This window comes from Pipra filicauda, unplaced genomic scaffold (genome assembly GCF_003945595.2).
Source record: "Pipra filicauda isolate LSUMZ 115617 unplaced genomic scaffold, ASM394559v2 scaffold729_size357988_pilon, whole genome shotgun sequence".
NCBI classification, from domain to species: domain Eukaryota; kingdom Metazoa; phylum Chordata; class Aves; order Passeriformes; family Pipridae; genus Pipra; species Pipra filicauda.
Genome location: NW_024104897.1, coordinates 164,071 through 183,347, shown reverse-complemented (window position 1 = coordinate 183,347; position 19,277 = coordinate 164,071). Strand labels below are relative to the sequence as shown.

The 19,277-nt window shown below is 48.3% G+C and overlaps 1 protein-coding gene and 2 long non-coding RNA genes across 6 annotated transcripts; 2 read left to right on the top strand and 1 right to left on the bottom strand.

Annotated features, from left to right (window-relative positions):
- The first annotated feature begins 795 nt into the window (after positions 1–795).
- LOC120324852 lies at positions 796–9,227 on the top strand. 2 transcript variants are annotated; one of them, XR_005566506.1, is made up of 6 exons: positions 796–1,105; positions 3,753–3,965; positions 4,597–5,021; positions 5,496–5,600; positions 7,021–7,099; positions 8,916–9,227. It is a non-coding gene; the product is annotated as an uncharacterized LOC120324852 (long non-coding RNA). The 2 variants fall into 2 exon arrangements; XR_005566505.1 differs by having other exon boundaries at positions 805–1,105; positions 4,735–5,021; positions 8,916–9,221.
- A 787-nt stretch (positions 9,228–10,014) lies between these two features.
- On the top strand, positions 10,015–17,749 carry LOC120324853. 2 transcript variants are annotated; one of them, XR_005566507.1, is made up of 3 exons: positions 10,015–10,846; positions 11,090–11,326; positions 17,648–17,749. It is a non-coding gene; the product is annotated as an uncharacterized LOC120324853 (long non-coding RNA). The 2 variants fall into 2 exon arrangements; XR_005566508.1 differs by lacking the exon at positions 17,648–17,749 and adding an exon at positions 11,910–13,984.
- ATCAY (ATCAY kinesin light chain interacting caytaxin) lies at positions 11,071–19,171 on the bottom strand. Of its 2 annotated transcripts, none has more exons than XM_039389426.1 (12): positions 18,963–19,171; positions 17,234–17,298; positions 16,624–16,845; positions 16,150–16,335; positions 15,448–15,550; positions 14,858–14,989; positions 14,214–14,300; positions 13,417–13,515; positions 13,171–13,206; positions 12,304–12,339; positions 11,587–11,619; positions 11,071–11,276 (listed from the first exon to the last, which is right to left on the bottom strand). In XM_039389426.1, the coding sequence occupies exons 2-12, from the start codon at positions 17,274–17,276 to the stop codon at positions 11,267–11,269; spliced, it is 987 nt and encodes a 328-aa protein (XP_039245360.1). In that variant the 5' UTR covers positions 17,277–17,298; positions 18,963–19,171; the 3' UTR covers positions 11,071–11,266. The 2 variants fall into 2 exon arrangements, with proteins under 2 accessions (XP_039245360.1, XP_027595035.1); XM_027739234.2 differs by having other exon boundaries at positions 11,587–11,622; positions 18,963–19,170.
- Positions 19,172–19,277: the final 106 nt, after the last annotated feature.

Sequence of the window (19,277 nt, the reverse complement as noted above, 5' to 3'; positions counted from 1 at the left end):
AACAGCATTTTTTTTTCTCTCTCAGATGTGAACTCTGTAATATTTAAATAATATCTTGCCTTCAATCACCCAAACCATTGTGTGCCTTTATAAAATCACTCTGGGACAGGATGAAAAGGCCACTGTTAAAAGTGTTAAAGGTTCCTTGTCCTGCAGCAGGTTGTAACTGTAAAAAAAATTTAGTAACACCAAAATGTAGGGGTTTGGGGTCCTGTTGGGTTTCTTTGCAGCTTTGGGGTCTGCAGAGCTGATCTTGGCCCCGTGTCCTTGTTCCAAGGGATGAGTGGGAAGCAGCTGGACCATGGGATGAGTTCCCTGTGCCCACAGCAGTGCAGAGATGCTGCTTTAATTCTGATTTTTGGGTAGTACCTCCATCACCTGCTCACTGGCTGGGAAGTGTTTTGCCTTGAGCTTTTCAGCTCTTGCAGTAAAAAACCCAAATATCCAGGATTTCCCCCCTAAGAATCCAAGGGAAGGGTTTTTAGTTCCTAAAAATGCCCCCTCCCCAGGGCAGGGTGGGCACAGCTCCAGCCTCCCAAACTGTGCCTAATCCAAATCAAGACACACTTTGGGGTGTGGGGGCACATTTTTTGGAAGTTTTCCTATAAAAATATAGATATTCAGATGTTCCCTAAGCAATAGGGTTTCTCTAGGATCCTACAGAACATTTTGGTTCTGGCAGCAAATGGCACCTCCTTTGTCCCATTATCCCCTTATTAATCCCCCCAGTATTTTATGGATACTTTTCCTGAAATTATGCAACCATTTAACAACATCAGCTTTTATTCAGAGCTGCTCCCAAGCTGTTAATTGTTTAAATTCATCTTGAATTTTTCTCTTTCAGACCTGAGGAAAGTGTCTGTGGCCTAAACCCTCCTTTGTCTCGCCCCAGCTGTGCCCGTTGGGCTAAAAATAATTTAAAAAAGAGGTTTATTTTTCTCTACAAAGCTGTTTTCTGCTCCTCAACCACGAGGCCAAGGCCCAGGGCTTTGACCATGAATAAACAAGAGCTGCAAATTAGGAAATTATTAACTGCCAGAGGTCAAGATTCTGGAGGTCTTGCAAATGAAGAGGTGGAAGGCAAGAAAAGAAATCGGGTTTAAAGGTAGAACCCGATAAATTTGTGGGTGGGAACAGAGCAAATGAGCTTTTCCAGTCTTAATTCTGGGTGATTCCACTTATTATTTATGGTCAATATTAATGGACAATTGGTTGTTCCCAGAGAAACCACTTGTAATTACCTTTTCACCATCTTTTCCAAGGTAAAGTGGTAATTCCAGAGGAATTTGGAGCTTGGGTTCTTGGACTGGAGTGAGCCCTGACTCCCAGGGAAGCTGCATTTCCAGAAGCTCCCCAGCATTTGCAGTGGGGAGTCCCCACATCAACCTCTCAGCTGGGAAAAAAAATCGGAAAAACTGACCTAAAATCACCTCCCTGCTCAACATTTTGATGCCCTTTCTTGCTTTCCCCTCCCATCCCTGAGCTAGGAAAGTGTCTGGGTTAAGAAACCAGATTCCAGGGATTATTTTACCACGTTTGGAGGGGGGAAAAAAAACCCCAGGAGGCTCCAAAGTTGTGTCGGAGTCCTAAAGGGACACCGGGCTCTGGTCACCTCTGCTCCAGTTCTTTGCACTGGAGACCTGCTAATCCAAATATTTTTGGAACATGCTGCCCTCAGGAGTGAAATTTGGGTTCTGCCCAGCTGGATTTGCCAGGGGGAAACACGGTTCAGGATTCCAGGTGGGGCTTTTATCCCTGGAAAAACAAATATCTAGAGAAACAATGGATTTGCAGTGCAGAGAGCAGGATCTGGCTGAGCTGTTTGGGATCAGGGAATTCCAGAGCATTCCCACTGTCTCCACAAGGAATTATAACACTCTGTTTCTTCTGAAAACAGGGGGGATGAAGGACAGGAGGCACATTTATTGTTGTGGTGTGGTTTTTGTTTTTAATCTCACAGCTGCAAATCTCATTCCTGTCAAGCACAAAAGCTCTTTTTTGGTGTAAAATCTCCTTTTTAAACCTTTTTTGCCCCTCACCGCTCCAAATCTCATTCCTGTCAAGTGCAAAACTCATTTTTCCTGGGTGTAAAATCTCCTTTTTAAACCTTTTCTCCCCCTCACTACCCCTCTGGACGTTCCTGAGTTTCCCTGAGGTTGGTTTTAAGCTCCTTGCCGTGGTTTTTGCCCTCAGCCCCCTCTCCCTGCTCGTGCCCCCAAACATCCCGGGAGGGGAGAGGTGGCATTCACCCACATAGCTCAAATTCCCAAATTCCTGGCTGTTCCCTTTGGAGGTGCCATGTGCCTGCCTGTTTTTGGAGCTCACATTCCAGCTGCCTCCTGGCTCCTTCCCTCCCGAGGAGTGACACGGGTGGTGACACTTCCACTCCCCAGACACCCCAGACTTCCCCCAAACCGTAAAAACCCAATTTATGCAAACAACACGTCTTCAGAAACGCTTTTTTTTGGGGGGTGAGTTACATTTTGGGCACCTCAAACTTCCTTTTTTTGGGGGGCTTGTTTATCCCCCAGCTGCGTTATCTGCCCGACACTTTACTCACACAAATGCCATTCACCGCCGGGCCTGAATCAAAGACAGGGAATGTTCCCTCTCTCTCCACGTTATTTTTAGGATACTAATGTTTACTAAAAGGGAATATTAATCTTCTTTGTTAAAAAAGGGAGCTAAATTTAGCAGGAGGCAGTTGAAGAGCCGTGGAGCCACCGGGGTGGTGTTGCCCTGGGATGGTTTAGTTTCTGGGTGCCCACTGACCTTTCTGCTGCCCAAGGTGACTCATCCCTCCTGCAGCTTTAATTCCCAGATTTAAATCCCTCACTAATCAGAAGACATTGTTGATGGCCCCAAGGTTAGGCCAAGGTTCCTCGTCAGAGGCAAAGAAATGAGAGTAATTTTCACTCAGAAACATTGAAATTTGGGGTTTTTTATTCTTTCCTCCTTCTCCGAGGCCTGGGGAGGTTCCTGAACCCTCCCTGGAGGAAGGTGGGTTTTAATTGGAAAGAAAAATGGGAGAACATCATGAGAGCAGCACTTTGTGAACCTCCAGCAGCTCCCAGTGAGGAAAATTTGGGTAGTGGAATAAGGAAGTTAATTAATGTAACGTTGGGGTGTCCTGTGCAGGGGTGAAGTTGAACTGGATGATCCCTGTGAGTTCCTTCCGACTCAGGATATTCCAAGATTCCATGAAAAGCCTGAATGAAGAACAAGAGGGTGAAGGGAATAAAAGGAGCAGATTAACCTGAAGTGAGAGGGAAGGGAAAAGTGGAGCCCGGGGGCAGCCAGCTGGTTAGTGAGGAATTCCAACCAGAGATGGAGGAATCCTTCTGGATTCTCAGTTCCCAAAATATCAGATTGTACAGGTGTTTCACTCCCCAAACTTTTCCTCCCTGGAGCCCTCTGGAGCTGGTGACTGTGATGCTCCAAGAAAGGACCTTCCTTCGAGTCCAGTGGAATTTTGTGTCATGGAATTTGTGCCTAGAGAGGCAAAAATGGGTAAAATATGCAAGAAATGCCCTATTTGGGGATCTGTGTGGTGCCAGGTAACCACTGCAGTAATTCCAGGGATAAATCTTTACAAAGATGCCAGACATTTCCAGTGTCACTGGACAGCTGGAATGTGTTTGTGGACGTTTGACATTAAATTATATCGCTGTAAATTAAAGTAGCAAGGAATTAAAAGCATTTTTAAAGAGTAACAGAATCCCAATTTTTTATCTCTCTGGTTTATATTCCAGGAGAGGAAATGTCTAATTTTACTCCTCACTTTTGGCCAGTGTGGACTGTGCCGATGGATGAGAGGAGAGGGAGCAGGAAAATGAAGGAAGAGAAGGAATAAAACATGGAATAAGTGCTGAGGTTTTTCCCAGCAAACACACAGGGAAGGAGCTGAGCTGGGAAATGTGTTGTCAGCATGACATGATCCATCCAACATTCCCAAATATTCCCAGGTAGGTTTGACAGACTCTTCCAAAGCAGCCTGAAGAGGGAACAGAGAGACAGCAGAGGGAACTTTCCCTTCTCCTGCTGTTAAAACTCCTGGCTGGAGGTTTCCCTGGCCCTTGTGCCTCTGGAATTCCCAGACCACCATCCTCCCACTGCACCTGCCCCGTTGGAGACACTCCCTGTCCCAGGGGGAATTCCTGAGGGGAAGGATTCCAAGGAGAAGCCCTTTGGGTTGTTGGAGCTCAAAAAAAAAGGAGCCTCAAGAGAGCAAATAATTCCTCTGGGCTTGGGGAGAGGAAAGGAAAGCACAGGATTCCTGTTTCTCACCCACAGGAGGTGCATTCCTGGATAAATCATCACTTTTACACCTTTTCTACCAATTCTAAATGTTACCAATAATCTTTCTGCTCTTTCCCACATCCTTAGAACTCCTTCCCAGCTTCTTCCCAATCCTTCCTCCCTGTTTTCTGCTCCATCCCAACCCCTGCCAGACCATCCTGGTGGATTTTTGGGGGGGTGGGATCTCTCCACAAGAGAAGGGGTTAATAAATAAATAACTAAATAAATATTTGGAATTTAGGACAGGGTTCATGTGATAGAACCATTAATCACTAACCTTGATTTGTTTGCCTGCAGCTCCATGTGCTAAAAACAGTCTGAACACAACAATTCAGGGAACTGAAACATTTTGGCCTTCCAGGAACCAAAACAATGTCGAAATGGGGCGGGGTGGTGCAAAAATCACCTGTAATTTCTCTTTCCTTGCCATTCCAGGTACAAAATCTTGCTCTTACACCTCACATTTGGGCATTGTTCTGCCCAAAGACTGGAGTTTTCTGGGGTGGATGTTCCGTGAGGGCCTGAAACCCCACGACTGGAATGTGTTGGCTTCCTCTCCTGCTCCAAATCTCCTCTCCAAACTCGGCTTTTCAGCAGCATTCCCTGATTAATCTCCAGCCTGGGGTCACTCAGGGAAACCCAGAGCTTTGGAGCCCCTTGGATTGTCAAACAAAAGCTCAAATCAACAGCAAGTCCCCAAATCACCCAGGAATTAACCCAAGGTGACAAACTGAGGGATCAAAGTGTGTGTTGGGAAGGGAAGGAATGTTCCATCACATTCCCTTTTCCACTCGGGTTATCCCTTTGTTTTCCTCCCCTGGGGTGTGATTCACTTTTTCAGGGATGAATCCCAAAGGATGGGGGGGGGGTGTGGTGTAAAACTGGATATTCCCAGAGCAGTGAGGAAGGAGAAACCTCCCCCCAGAGTGATTCATCCCCTCCCAAGGCAGGTGAAATCATCTCTTGTCAGCCACCAAACTAAGTTTAGGCTCAATATCTCATTTTTAGGTTGATAAAACAAGGTGGGATCTCACCCCCTCACCTGGAGTTTTAATTGTTCAGGGGGGAAATTCTAATTGTCTTAAGCTGGGAATCTTTGGCTCCTGTTTGTGAGGGATCAGGATCAGCCACTCTGGGAATATTCTGGGAATATTCTGTGCCATAATTAGCACAATCTTGAATATAATTTCATTCAGGAGCCTCAGTGAAGGGAAGAACCTGCACGTGGGTGAAGAGATTCCCACTTGGATGACAGTTTAATTCACAACTCGTGTGACAGGAGAGATTCCAGCACTGAGGAGGTGGGAAAACACTGATTTGTCACTCCCTGATTTGTCACTCCAAGTGCAAAACCGAGGTCGAAACAGGAAGGGATTTTTCTGCTTTGGAGGAAAAAACAAACCAGGCTTTTAAAAACTATTTTTACCTCCCTGTGGGGATAATTTTTCTTATTTTTTTTTAAATTTTTCCTGCCTTAAAATTAGAGCTGGTGAGGAAGCAAATGTGAGATCCAGAAAGGCAGCTGGAAATTTGGGTGGGTTTCAGGCACCAAATTAAAATTAAATGAGGCATGAAAATTCCATGGGTGGAAGAGAAAAAACATCTGGAAAATTAACCTGACATTTTGTTGCTCTTAATCCCAGTGCCACCAGCCTGGATAAAAGGAATATAAATAAATATAAATATATTTATCACTTGTAGTGTGAAGAGGAGTGAGGTGAGTGCCCAACTCATCCTGAAAGGCCTTTCCTGCTTCCCAGGATGATCTTTTTTGGCTTTAAAGTCTGATGAATGTAGAGAGTAACATAAAAGTGCAACAGAATGTAAAGAAGAATAGAAAATTGCAATAGGGAGACCTGTATATTCATATTTTCAGTTCATTAATTGACATGTGGTAATAACTTATCTAAACCCACTTAAACAGCTCTAGCACCTTCCTCTAAATACTTATTTTTATAAAATAATTTAATATAAAATTATTTTTATAAATATATAAATTTTATATAAAAATATAAAAATTTATATTGAATTAAAAAGTTTATTGGGATTTGGAGGTTTTTTTTGTTTAAGCAGCTTTGAGGGTTTTTTTGGTATTTATTTGGTGTTATAATTTAATTATAATTCTAATTTAATTCCCAATCACGTTCCTAATTGGATTATAAAAGCAGATGTAAAAATAAAGTGTGATTAAAAAAAAACCTTGAGGCGAGTGGAGTTGATGGAAACCCGAGGAAAGCAATTTTTTCCATGACTCTTTGCTAAAGCTGAAGGAATCTGGGAAAGATCATCCTCCAGAATAGAAGTTATTTTTGTAAAAAAAAAAAAAACCACTTTGAGATGTTAATTTTGCAGTGTCAGAATTTCCAGGGAGGACTTTGAGTGCCTTTCTTCCAGGGAGCAGCATCCAAAGGAAAAAATGTCCATCATATTTTCCACATGGAGCCAAAGTCTAAATAAAAGCTACTGACAAAAAGAAAAAAAAAATAAAACAGAAAAAGAAAAAAAAAAAAAAAGAGAGGGGGATGCAGTTTTGCTGAAGGATTAGTCTCATTTTAATTGAATATCCACAGATTTTTATGGAATAATACAAAGCAAAAAAAAATCTGAATACATATTGAACAGAGATCTAGGTCTGCTACCACCAACCACCTAATTACAAACACGGTAGAAAAATGACATTTCACACCTTTTGTTGGTTTGTTTGTTTTTTTTTTTTTACAGGTCGGTTTGGGTTGAAAGGACCCACTGGAAAGGGAAAATAAAACAACCTGAAATTGTGAAATTGTGGTTTCTTGTCACGGTGAGTCAGAAAATTCACTTTTACCAGTAACATGCTGCGTTTCTGCCTGCCAGGAAATCAGGGAACACAAAAGAGAAAAACATGTGCTTGTGTGTTTAGAGCCATTTTTCTGTCCCCCTTTTCCCCCCCTGGCAGGTTATTCCCACCTGCCTTTCCTTCACTCCCGTGGTTTTTAATCCCTAGAGCTCTAAAAAAAAGAAAAAAAAAAAAAAGGGGGGATTTATCACTTTTCAAACTTCTCCCACCGGGGTCTCTCATCCAGGTGCTTGCCAAAAAATGGGATGGAAAAAGTACCATGAGGGAAGCTCTAAATATCCACTCACATTTACACAGTACTGTACAGAAAAACTTGGATTAGATCCAACTGGAATATAGAGCAGCAGCATCCCAGCTTTAATTCCTTGGGTCTTCCTTGTGGTTCGGGATGAAAATTTGTCAGACGGTCCCATATCTGGAGGATCCTCCATAAAAAAACCCCACAAAAACATAAAACCAGAGTAGTTCTGGGATCTGAGAAGTGCCTGGGACAAATCCTGTGGCACCCTGGAGGAGATGGGAAGGTAAAATCCCCAGCCTGGAATCAAGTGTAGAGGAAGAAATGTGATTTTTTTTCAGGCTGTGAGGTGAAGTTCGGCCGTTCAATCCACCCCGAGGGAAGAACAGAGATTGTTGTGAGCATAAAACAACTCCTCCTGCAGCTCAGATGTGGCTTTCCATGGATTCACCATGGAAAAAACCCACCTCCTTAAGGTGGAATCCAGGAGCAGAAGCTGTTTTGTTCAATACACTGAATATTAAGTCCAAATATTGATCCTCCAGAGGGGGTTTTCTGAGGCAGAAACGAGGCCTGGAGCACACTGGGGACACTGGCCAGTCCAGCAGGATTGCTAAAGGGCTGCAGGGGATTTCAGTTTAAATTTTAAACCTATTTTTAGGTCTCTATTCCACTCAAAGTTATGATATAAATCCACTTTTAGCAGCAACAATTCAGGTTTATCCACACCCAGCTGAGTTTTGTCACTCCACGTTTGGGAAAGGGACACCAACAACTTTCTGTGTTTCTCTCCAAGAATTTGTAGCTTTTTTTTTTTTTTTTAGGCAAGTAACACCTAAAATCAATGTCTGAAAGAAGGGAATTATTTTTTCAATTTGTTGCAGTTTTTATATTTCAGCTTTAATTTATCCTTTGTGGGGCTGCAGGTTCTTCTCTGTGTGGAAAAGACACATAAACATCATCCATCCATCCATCCATCCATCCAGGAACATAAAACTTTAGACACTCATAAAATCCCTTTAAAAAATGAAAACACAGTGCATACCACTCCCTCAGAAAGTGCACTTCTTGAAAAAAAAATAACTCCTAAATTGACTTTTGTGCATTGAAACAACTGACTGAGGTGGGACCTTGAAGTGAAAATTGGTGATCTCTCCTTTCCACGGCTGAAATTCCCTTTTCCTGAAGGAACTACTTGGGAAAAAATATGAAGTTTCATCCTCACATTCCTCTAATTTCATTTTTTTTCTGACCATGTAGGCAGAGTGTCTTTGGAAAGAAAGAAAACAACCCAAAACCCCACATTCTTGTGGGGTGGAGGTTGCTGAGGATCCGGAGCCTCTCTGTTCTTCCAGGGTCCAAAACTGAAGGAAATCGAAGTTTCCTGATCTTCCACATCCATGTTTTCCAGAACAGCAATATTTTCCATGAGGTTGTGAACGTTTTTAATGCCCACAAAAGCTTTCTGGAGTCGGAATTTTACATCATTATTAAATGTTTTATCCATTTTATTCACTGTATAACTGCAAACCTCCCTTGCAGGGCCCGACTGCACCGTCTCCTCTGTGGAAAGCTGATGGGTTTTTTGTCTAAATTCATTAAAAAACAGCCTCAAAAAGAAAAGAGGAAAATCAAATTGAAGTGTTACCAGTCAGGAGATGGTGAATTCACAGAGACCACGAGGAGGTTTGTGATTGTTCCTGGTTGGGAGCTCAAATCAATTGAATCAGGAAAAGTCCTTTCCTTAATTTCAGTGGGTTGCTCAGCCCCTCTGACAGAGCCAGCTCTGCAGATGGGAATTCTGTTTGGGAATTCTATTTGGGAATTCTATTTGGGAATTCCTGCTGCTTCTGCCTCCAGACAGTTCCCTGGCTGGGAGCTCAGCAGGGAGATGTCACTTGGCAGAACCCCAAAAAAACCTGAAGGTTTTGGGGGGTTTGGGGGGTTTCTTCATGCCCAGAATTCACTTCATAGAATCCCAGGATGGGTTTGGGTTTGGGAGGGACCTTAAAGCTCATCCAGCTCCATGAGCAGGTTGCTCCAACCTGGCCTTGAAATCCTTTGTCGATAATAATAATAATAATAATAATAATAATAATAATAATAATAATAATAATAAATAAATAAATTTAAAATGATGTTTCCAGAAAGCTGTGGAGCTCGATGCTTGTTTGGTGCTTGTTATTAACATGCCAGTGAGATGGAATGGGGAGGGTTTTTTTGCCATCTTCACCCATCCTGGGTGGGTGCTGTGGGTGCTCTGCTTTTCATGCAAAGGTCTGGTCAGCAAATACATCCAGCATGAGGATGGGTCTCAAAGGAGAACTAACCTTAAGAAGTATATATTTGGTGCTTCTTTGTAGCATTCAGGGAAATAAAGATCTCACCCGTGGTGGTTTTACTCAGTGAAAGGAAGAAAAAAAAGAGCAGCTTTGTGTATCCAGAGGATCCGTCCCTGTCTTGAGGGAAATCTTGCTCGGCCAGAATTCTCCTGGAAATATTCTTGAAGTGGTGAAACAGGCAGGTGATTCTCCACCTGCAGGTGTCTGGGAGGGGTTTTACCTGATCCCAGAATCCCAGAATGGGTTGGGTTGGAAGGGACCTTAAACTCATCCAGTCCCCCCCCCCTGCCATGGGCAGGGACACCTTTTGCTATCCCAGGTTGCTCCAACCTGGCTTTGGACACTTCCAGGGATGGGGATGTAACCTGGTGAAGTAACTTCCAAATAATTTTGGCCAGAGAGTTGTTCCTTAATTTACTTTTCCCTCCCTCCTTTGTTCACAGGATCCTCACGAGTTCCCAGATCCAGATTTCCAGAGCCAACGTCACACCTGCACCTCTCGGCCACGGAAGCTGAACCCAGTCCCGTGCCCTGCGTTCTCCAGTGGGGGGGGATATTCCAGGCAGGAATGCTGATGGATGAGGGCCCTCAGGAGGGAAACTTCCAACATTTTAGCAGCTTGTCTCTGCAGTGGGAGGTATTTGACAGGGAGTGATTGTCCAGGGCCGTGACATCGAGAGGAAGACGAGGCGTGGAAACCCTTCCCGTCCGCGGGGCTCCTCCCGAACCCAGACCTTCTCGGGCTGTGCGTGGAGAAGATGCTCTCAGGAAGGTTCTGTGGAGGCTGCCATTCCATGGGGGGACTCCTTCAGAGCTCCCACAGTGCCTTACACACCGGAATGGAACAAATCAGGGGAAAAAAACCAACCCAAAACGTGGCATTTCCTCCCAGGAATGAGGACTGAGGAGCTGGCAACGACTTCACTGGGACAGCCAAGGCTGGAGGAGCTGCTGAGGCCGGTGGGCACTTGGTATTTTCAGGAAGAAACACACACTGGCTATAAAAAGGAGGGAAAAGCTCTTTTCATTGCCTGTATTAGTTATTCCCTGGGCTCTCGGGCTGCTGGGGAGGAACCTGGGGGTGCAGCTTTAAAGCAAAAACGTCTCCGCGCTGGCCAGCAGCGAGTTCAGGTGGGTTTATAATTTAACCAACAAAATAAATCTCTTTCTGGGCTGGGGACTAATGGATTAGAGGGTGCTCTTAACTTACTACAAGGTGTGTATTTGCACTGTGTCACAGCTCTCCACAGACCATTCCAGAAACACGCCAGAACCTGTCCTGAAAAGTGCTTTTCTTGGCCTGCTTTGTTTCGTGGGGTGGTTTTTGTTTGTTTGTTTGATTGTTGTCCTTCTACTTCTTCTTTTTTTTTTAAGGTAAAATGTTTCCAAAAAGGTGAAAGAGCTTTGCATCTTGGAGACAGAGGAGGCAGGCTCTGGGATCTTACAGGACTTGGAATAAGATGGTGACAAGGTTTTGTCCCAAAAGGTCATTGCCATGGGTGGCTGCCAGGCTGTGTCCTTCCACTCCATCCATCCACCTCCTGCTCCCATTCAGGACATACTGGGAAGGAACAGAGAGACACAGGAGTTATTTTTAGGCAGCAAACTGAGGTAAAACTTTTTTATTATTCCCACCGCGTCCAAAAAAAATGGGGTAAATTTGGGTGTAATCATTTACAAAACTGTCCTGGGGACAAACATGAGGCAATTTGTGGCTTTAACGGGCAGAGGGGCCCATTGGGTGCCCAGGAGTGGCAGCAGGGGGATGGATCCTGGGTCTAACCCAGGCTGGGCTTTCTTGTTCATGGATTACAAATGCCATGAAATCTGTCACAGAGACAAACAAAGGGGGAGATCCATCCAGTTCAAACCTGGTTTCTTGATCCTCTCCTGGAGGCACAGGCCTGCTGGGAAGAGAACCAGCACAACAGTGAGTGAATCTCCTCCACAAACCAGTGCCCCTCTCTTTGCCCTGAGCTCCTCTTATTTCTTGGAACCATTCAATGATCAAAACTCCTTTTTCTCTGGGAAAAGAGCAGGAATATTCCCTGTTCCCCCCTCAGGAGACTCAAACAGAATGAGAAGAGAGGCTGCATCGCTCTGAAGCAGAGCCAAAACCAGGCCAAATTCTCCTGGTGTAGGATTTTGGCACTGCCCTTCCCAACCCCTCTAGAATTTTCTTTCCCATCTCAAGTTACAGCCCCGGCTCTGCCCCCTGTGCCCACAGGGAGAGTGTCCAGCAGCAGCAGCAGCAGCAGCAGCAGCATTTGAACCCTCTGCATTGCTCCACCCTGCAAATGCTCCCCCTGAATGTCAGGAGAGCATTCCCAGGGCCTCTGGCTCAGCTCTGGGATCACTCCCTGCACGGAGCAGGGTCGGGAATCCTCTGGCAGAGGTGAAGGTCGGGAACACCACAGTGCTGGTGGCACCCGGAGCTGCCCGGGAGAGGAGAGGCTTTACCAGCTCCTGAACACTTTGGGAATGTCCTGTTGGATCCAACCATCTCCTGGGGGTGTTCCCAATCCGTGGGGCTGTTCCCACCCCCAGACACTGTTTGAGCTGAGGGATAAATCAAACGGAGTCCTTACCTTTCCCTCTCGGCCATGTCTTGTTTCTCTTCTGCCCTGTAAACACAAATCACCTTTGGAATCATCGCCCTGAGGTGAACAGTGGGAAGGAGGAGAATCCAGGGCCCTTCTGGGGTGATGGAGAGGAGAATCCAGGGCCCTTCTGGGGTGATGGATGGACCTTGGAGAGGTCAGCAATGGTCTCCAGTCCCTGGGACCCCCAGCCCTGGTGGCTCTCGTGCTCCAGGAGCTGGGCTGGACAACTCACTCAACCCTCCCAAACTGGCATCTCCCACTCAGGCACCAGCACCAGGAGGGGTTGAGGCACCTGTGCTGACCCAGTGGGTCTTTCCTCTCTCCTTCCCTGCCTCTTGTTTTCCCTGGAATCATCCCTGCTCATGCCCAGCCCTCCCAGCAGCACTTCTGACCCCAAAGCACTGGGAAGGGAGCAGGTCTGGAAAATGAAACCAAACAAACTGCACAAACTGAAGTCCCTCTTCATGCCACTCCACAGGGATGAAGTGGCTTTTAAAACACAAGGGCTCACTTTAGGGTCAGTTTACTGCTCAAATAGGGATAATGTGCCTGTTTTATACAGAGAGGGGTGTCTGATGACCTTTGGGAGCACAGACAGTGTGGGATGAGGATGTGTGGGGTTCAGAGGTTGTGTGGATAAATAGCCTTCTAATCTATGGATAAATAATAACCTTTTAATCAAGCTTCTCCCTCCTCCAGCTTTTACTGAGTCAGAGAAAATCAGTGCAGGATCTCAGGGTGGGAGGAACGTGGAATTTACTGGTTATAACACAAATAGTGATGGGAGAAAGCAACAACACCCCAAGAAAATGAACCCACTCTCCACCCTACCCCCCTAAAAATTAATTTTACCTTTCTTTTCTGGCCTTGATCCTCTCTTCCTCATATCTGCAAGAAAGAGGAAATGTTCTTTAAATGGAGATTGTTCACTCTTAGCAAAATTCAGTGTTTGCTCTGAAGGTGACAGGAGCTCTGTGCTGGCACAGTGTGAGACATGAAGGTTTGCCCCAGGCAAATCTGTGGATTTTGACTCAACACAAGGTGGGATGTCTGTCCTGCCCCTCCCCAGAGCTGCCCCAGGGCCCCTCTGGCACTCACTGTAGGACACAGTCTGGGATCTGCACGTGCTCCATGGGGATGAGCTGCTCCAGCTCCTCCAGGGTGTGGACGTACTGGATCTTATTGATAAACTTCACACTGGCAGGGAGAGAGAAACAGTGCACCAAGGAGGCCTTGGAGTGATGTTCCCTCCACAGGAAATCAGGGGTTTCCTGATGGAACCTCTGCATCTTTGCCCACCTCCCCCCTAAAAGCCCGGGGGGGAGTCTAAAAGCTGTGGTGAGACCCCACGTTACTGCCCCTCCCAATATCTGCAGGAGGCAAAAAGGACACCATTCCTGCACTTCCCAGCAAATCCTCACGCCCTACCCACTGGGACAAACTCTGCTCTGGGTCCAGACCACCCAGTGTCTCCTAAAACCACCTCTGGAATTGTCCTTGGAAGTGTCAGAGAGAAGAAGGACAAGGGAGGAACAGCCTCACCTTGGCTGCTCCTGGCCTAAAGATGAGCTTAAAATCTGATTTGTGAGATTAAAGCCAGGGGAACATCACGAAGCTGTGTCAGGGGGGATTTAGGATGGATCTCAGGGAAAGGTTCTTCCTCCCCAGAGGGTGGTTGGGCACTGCCCAGGCTCCCCAGGGTTTGGTCACAGCCCCAGGGCTGCCAGAGCTCCAGGAGGGTTTGGACAACGCTCTGAGGGAACAGAAGGGGATTGTTGGGGTGTCTGTGCAGGGCCAGGAGTTGAACTAATGATCCTTGTGGCAGCCTCTCAACTCAGAGTATTCCAGGATTCCGTGATTCCAAACTCAGCTGAGCCTGGGAACGTTCTGCTCACCTGATGAAGGGTCTGGATATCGCCAGCACCGTCCGGATGAACCACGACGGGTGCACGATGATCAGGGCTTTGAGGTTTTTACGGAGCCTGGGGAAAAGGCAAGGCATGGAGTCAAATCCAGAGGACATTCCCTAAACTCCCCACGCCCTTTAGGAAGCCCAGCCCGGCCCAGAGGCTGCAGGGCACTGCTCTGCTCTGGGGCTGTGCCAGCCTGAGCTCTGCCAAGGGGCTCGTGAGGAAGGAGGGGGGCAGAGGGCAGGAGGAGAGCCTGGAGGAAGTCAGAAATTTGGGATAGAGGAAGGAATTACAGACTCTGGGCAGTGAGAAAGGAGGAGAGTCGGCTGGGAGTGCTGTGAGGAAGCAGAGGAAGAGAAGTGAGGGTTAGATGGGAGACTGGGAAGGAATTCTTGGCTGGGAGGGTGGGCAGGCCCTGGCACAGGTTGCCCAAGAGAAGCTGTGGCTGCCCCATCCCTGGAAGTGTCCAAGGCCAGGTTGGAGCCACCTGGGCTGGTGGAAGGTGTCCCTGCCCGTGGAGGGGGTGGAACTGGATGAACTTGAAGGTCCTTCCAACCCAAACTGTTTTGGGATTCTGTGTGGGGAGAAGCCTGGGAAGAAGGAAGAGGCCACCCCAGCAGGGTTCCCACCTCCTGTCGATCATCTGGTAGCATTTCTTGAGCCAGCCCAGGCCCGGCATCCTCCGCCGGGGCGTCGCCCCGTTCAGGTACACGATCATGTAATCCTCAGCCACCAGCAGCTCCAGGCTGCTGATCACGTACCTGTTGGGTGAGCAAAAGGGACAAGAGACTGGAAAAAAACCCACCCTGGAGCTTTCCTCAAGTGTTTCACCCCGAAATGCCTCCAAGGCTTTTTCTTTGCAGGCCTTGGAAGAGGTTTGGATTCTCCCGGCGCCTCTGAGGGAGTGCCCAGGGATGTGTCAGTGCAGTTCAGGCACTGATGGACACCCCAGCTCTGTTCTCTCCCAGCTGCTGAACATCCCCCACGTGCTCCAGCCTGGATGTGAGTCCATCACTGGCATCATTAACCCGGAATGTTTGAATGCTTTGACTTATTGGCCTCGGAGCCGGGGCCAGCGACGCTCACCCCGCTCTGCAGCTGCACACTGGGGATGTTTGGCCTGGATTCAGACTATTCCCAGCTGATGTCCCTGATGCAATGAGTGCAGGGAAACCCTGGAGACGCTTCCCTCCCCCTCCTCTCCCTCCCAGCCACTCACAGGAAGAGGTTTTCCATGATGTAGTGGTAATCAGCCAGGTTGCTGTCGGGGAGGTAACAGGCAGCAAAGACAATGATGGCATTGAGACCTTCTCCGTAGTATCCTGGCAAAGAAAAACACAGGCAACACTGGGAGGTTTTCCAGGGAAAGATGTAAGAGCTGAGGGTAAAACAGAGGGAAGTTGTGTTGTCAAATTTGGGGCCGGGGCAGTTTTTGTGTCTCTGTCCAGCTCCAGGTGAGCTTTGTCCCTCTTTGCACCTCCTTCACCAGGAGGTTTCCTCCTGGTTTGGGCTGTAACGTGTGTTTGGCGTTCAGGGAAGGAATTTGGGGGTGTCAGAGCTGGGTTGTTCCTTGGCTTTGCTTGGATTTTGGAAAGAGCACTGACTGTGCTCTGTCAACCTTTGCTGTCCCTCTGGAGCAGCTCAGGCACCAAGCTGGAGGAGTTCAACCCCCCCAGACCCTTCATCACTGCCCACACCAGGCCTGAGGGTTGGGAACAGCCCCTCTCTCTGTCAATTCAAACCCCACTGCAGCGACTACATTTTTAGACCCTTTTTAGAGCAGTTTTCAGCACGATCTGGGTGCTTTTTTCTTCTTATGTGTAACTTCACAAAACAAACAGCAAATTTGCCTATGAGTGGGAACCAAATAGTCCTGGAATCCTTGACAGAGACCCCCCCACTGAGGCAGGACCTCTCTCACCTCCGTGTGTCACCACTCTCATGTAGGGTTTGATCATCTGGAGGTCGATCCTGTGCTCCTGCTCCCCGATGATGACGGTCCTCCAGAGCCGGCCGTTGGTGGCACTGCCATCCTCTGTCCCCCCGTCCCCAAACAGGTCTGCACTGTCCCCAGGCATGTTCTTGGCTGTGGCTACGGGAGTGTCATCTGGAAAAGGGACAGATCTGCCTTTAATCTAATGCAGGAAGAGGCTTTGGAGACAAGAACCCCGGGGATGGTGCTCGGATCGCGTTCCACCCGCAGCTTTGATCTGTGCAAGTTTGTGGTGCTTAATAATCCTGCTATGTTGCCAAAATGTTACACAAATAAGCTTAAAATCTCCCTTTCCTTGTCAACCCTCCACTGCTGATGGTGAATTGTGTCAAAAGTCATCAAAATGAGGCTAAAAAACCACCCCAACCCCTGCAAAACTCACACAGAACCAGCCCTTTTTACCTTCCCATTCCAGTTCGTTCCCGTTGCCCAGGAATTCAAGGGAATCTGTCTCATCAGGTGTTTCAATATCATCCACATTAATATCCAGGTCATCTGGAGTGTCCAGGAAGTCATCAGAGAGGATGGAGCCTTCACTCTGGTCCAGGGAAATGTTGATTTCAGGTGCGACAAGTGTCTTCCGCTTACGATGCGCCCCGTTAAAATTTAAAGTATTGGGGGGAGCTGGAGTTAAAAGGAAAACAACTGACAGGTTGTCCTGGTCCTGGATCCTTCGTGCTTCCTCATGGATATCCCAGGTTCTGGGCTGGGTGGTGGATCAGGGACTGGGAGGCACTGGGAGTGGCTGGATGGAAGTGCCCATGTGAGATCCCTATTTCTTGTGAGATCCCTCTTTCTTGTGAGATCCCTATTTCTTGTGAGATCCCTATTTCTTGTGAGATCCCTATTTCCTCCCCCAGGAGATTCAATTAGGGGATTCAAATCTCTGCTTGCTTTCTTTCCTCCTCCCCCCCCCAGGAATTTCTGTGGCTAATCCGAGGGCAGTGGCTCTCTCCCTGACTGCCAGCTGCCATTCCCCTTTGGACCGTGGAGGAGGCAGGGTGGTACTTACAGGATGTGTTCTCATCTTCTGTGGGGCTTCCCAGTGACTCCATCCCTGTCTCTTCTGGGAGAGGTCTGCAGGACATGGAGGGAAAACACAGGAGAGAGAGCAGGTGATGTTTAGGAAAAAGTCCCTCCATGGCAGACAGAGGAGAGAATGGGGACAGCAGGGAAGGACACACAACCCCTCGTGTGCTCTGCCCCTTCCCTTTTCCCAGTAAACTCAATCCCTGAGGGATTCCCTCAGGGAATTTGCCCTCCTGGAGCGCTGTGCAATCCCTAGTAACTTCCAAACTATCCCTGCATTTACATCCTCATCCAGCCAAGATGGAAAATCCAGCCAGGGACATGGGAACAAATCCTGACCCCGGAAGAGCCTGGAAACATCCTCATTCTCCATATTATCCCCATTTTTTCTCTGTAGGAATTCAGAAGATCCCAGCCCAGCAAAATGTTCTCCAGAGGCCTTCCATAATCTGGGAAGCAGCTGTTCCTTGGAGGTGGCTTTTCTGGAGGGCAGCTGATGTTCAAGGCAAGGACCAAACCCCGGGTGTGACCCCAAATTGTCATCCCCACCCTCACCTCCGACCCCGTTTGGTGCCTCCCAACCCCTGGCTGAGCTTTGGAAGCGGGTTCATTCCATGCCAAGACCCAGACACCAGCATTCCAACCCTTATTTTGGAGCCAGAGGCTGACCCAGCACTCCCTTTCCTGGGCAGAGGTTGGGATGTGCAGCCCCTCCTGCACCCTCCTGGTCCAAAGCACTGTCCCTCCAGCCCTGGGCCAAAGCCATCCATGGATTTATAGGTCGATTTTCCTGGACAGATGCTGAAGTCAAACCACAGCACGTGGCTGTGACCCTTTGGAAGCTGCTGGAATTGCTCCTGACCCATCCTGGGGTGAGTGAAGCCGGAATTTGGCCCCAGTGCCACAGTGCTGGTGGCTGAGCCTCAGGCTGCCCACCCTGAGCTGGGCACTTCCCAGATGCTTTTCCCTTTAATTTGAGCTGGGATTCATGGCTGTCCCTGGCATTAGCTGGGTTTGACACTCCTGGACCAAACCCCACCAACCTCTGTGACAAATTCGTGTTGTCAAATCTCATTTCTGGGAGCTCCCCCTCCCCAGGGGGGGAAAGGGCTCAGTGCCTCCAGCTGTAAAATCCTGGTGCTGGGACAGCCCTGGGATATAACAGGGGGAGGATCCAGGAGTTTTAAGGATGAGGATGGGCCTGTGAGGAGGCTGGGCCTGCAGCTGCTGCTCCAGCGACACAGAGAGGGAGGTGAGGGAGACAGGACCCGGCCCAGCTCTGCCCTGCAAAGGCTCCTCTTCCCGCTGCCATGACACCAGAGCCACCCGCCAAATTAAACCCTATAAATATGTAGATTAAGGGATAATCCTCCTCTCCCCGGTTATTGTACATTTATGAGAGCTGAGGACCTGAGCCCGGGCACGTGCTCCTTGTGCAGCGCCTGGAGCCACGATATTCCTGAGCCAGGAAGACCCCTCGGCCCCCTCCAGCTCCTCCTCCCCGCTTCTGCTTTTGTTCCCCCCCAGGCCTGGCTGGTTGTTTATCCATCGGGAGCACAGTTTGGTGACACAGCAGCCGAATGGGAAGGGGAGGGAAGGGGGGGCAGCTGCTGCCGAGTACGTGCTGCAGCCCGGCAGCTGCTCCCTCATCCCGGGATTCGTGTCAGGACAGCGATTCCAAAGCCGGAGGGGAAGAAAAAAACCTTCCTTACCTTCCCAAAGGCTGCTCCGATCGCTCCCTCCCGTGTCAGTCCTCCTTCCCCAAAAGCGCTCAGCCCCAGATCCCAAGATTCCAGGGGAGCAGCACTTTTCCTAAGGGTTGGGTGCCACCATTTTGCTCCCTGCCGGTCCCTGCTTCCCTCTCCCGGCCCCTTTTCCAGGGGCCCGGTGGAGCGGGCACGCCGGGATCGGCGGGATGCGGGATGCAGGGAGCGGCGGGATGCGGGATGCAGTGGGATCGGCGGGATGCGGGATGCAGTGGGATCGGTGGGATGCGGGATGCAGTGGGATCGGTGGGATGCGGGATG

Coding starts and splice junctions, on each gene's coding strand:
- ATCAY (XM_027739234.2), bottom strand. CDS start 17,276: ATGGAGTCACTGGGAAGCCCCACAGAAGATGAGAACACATCCT. Junction 15,551..16,149: donor GAGAGTGGTGACACACGGAG/GTGAGAGAGGTC, acceptor TTTCTTTGCCAG/GATACTACGGAGAAGGTCTC. Junction 11,623..12,303: donor GACATGGCCGAGAGGGAAAG/GTAAGGACTCCG, acceptor TTCTCTTCCCAG/CAGGCCTGTGCCTCCAGGAG.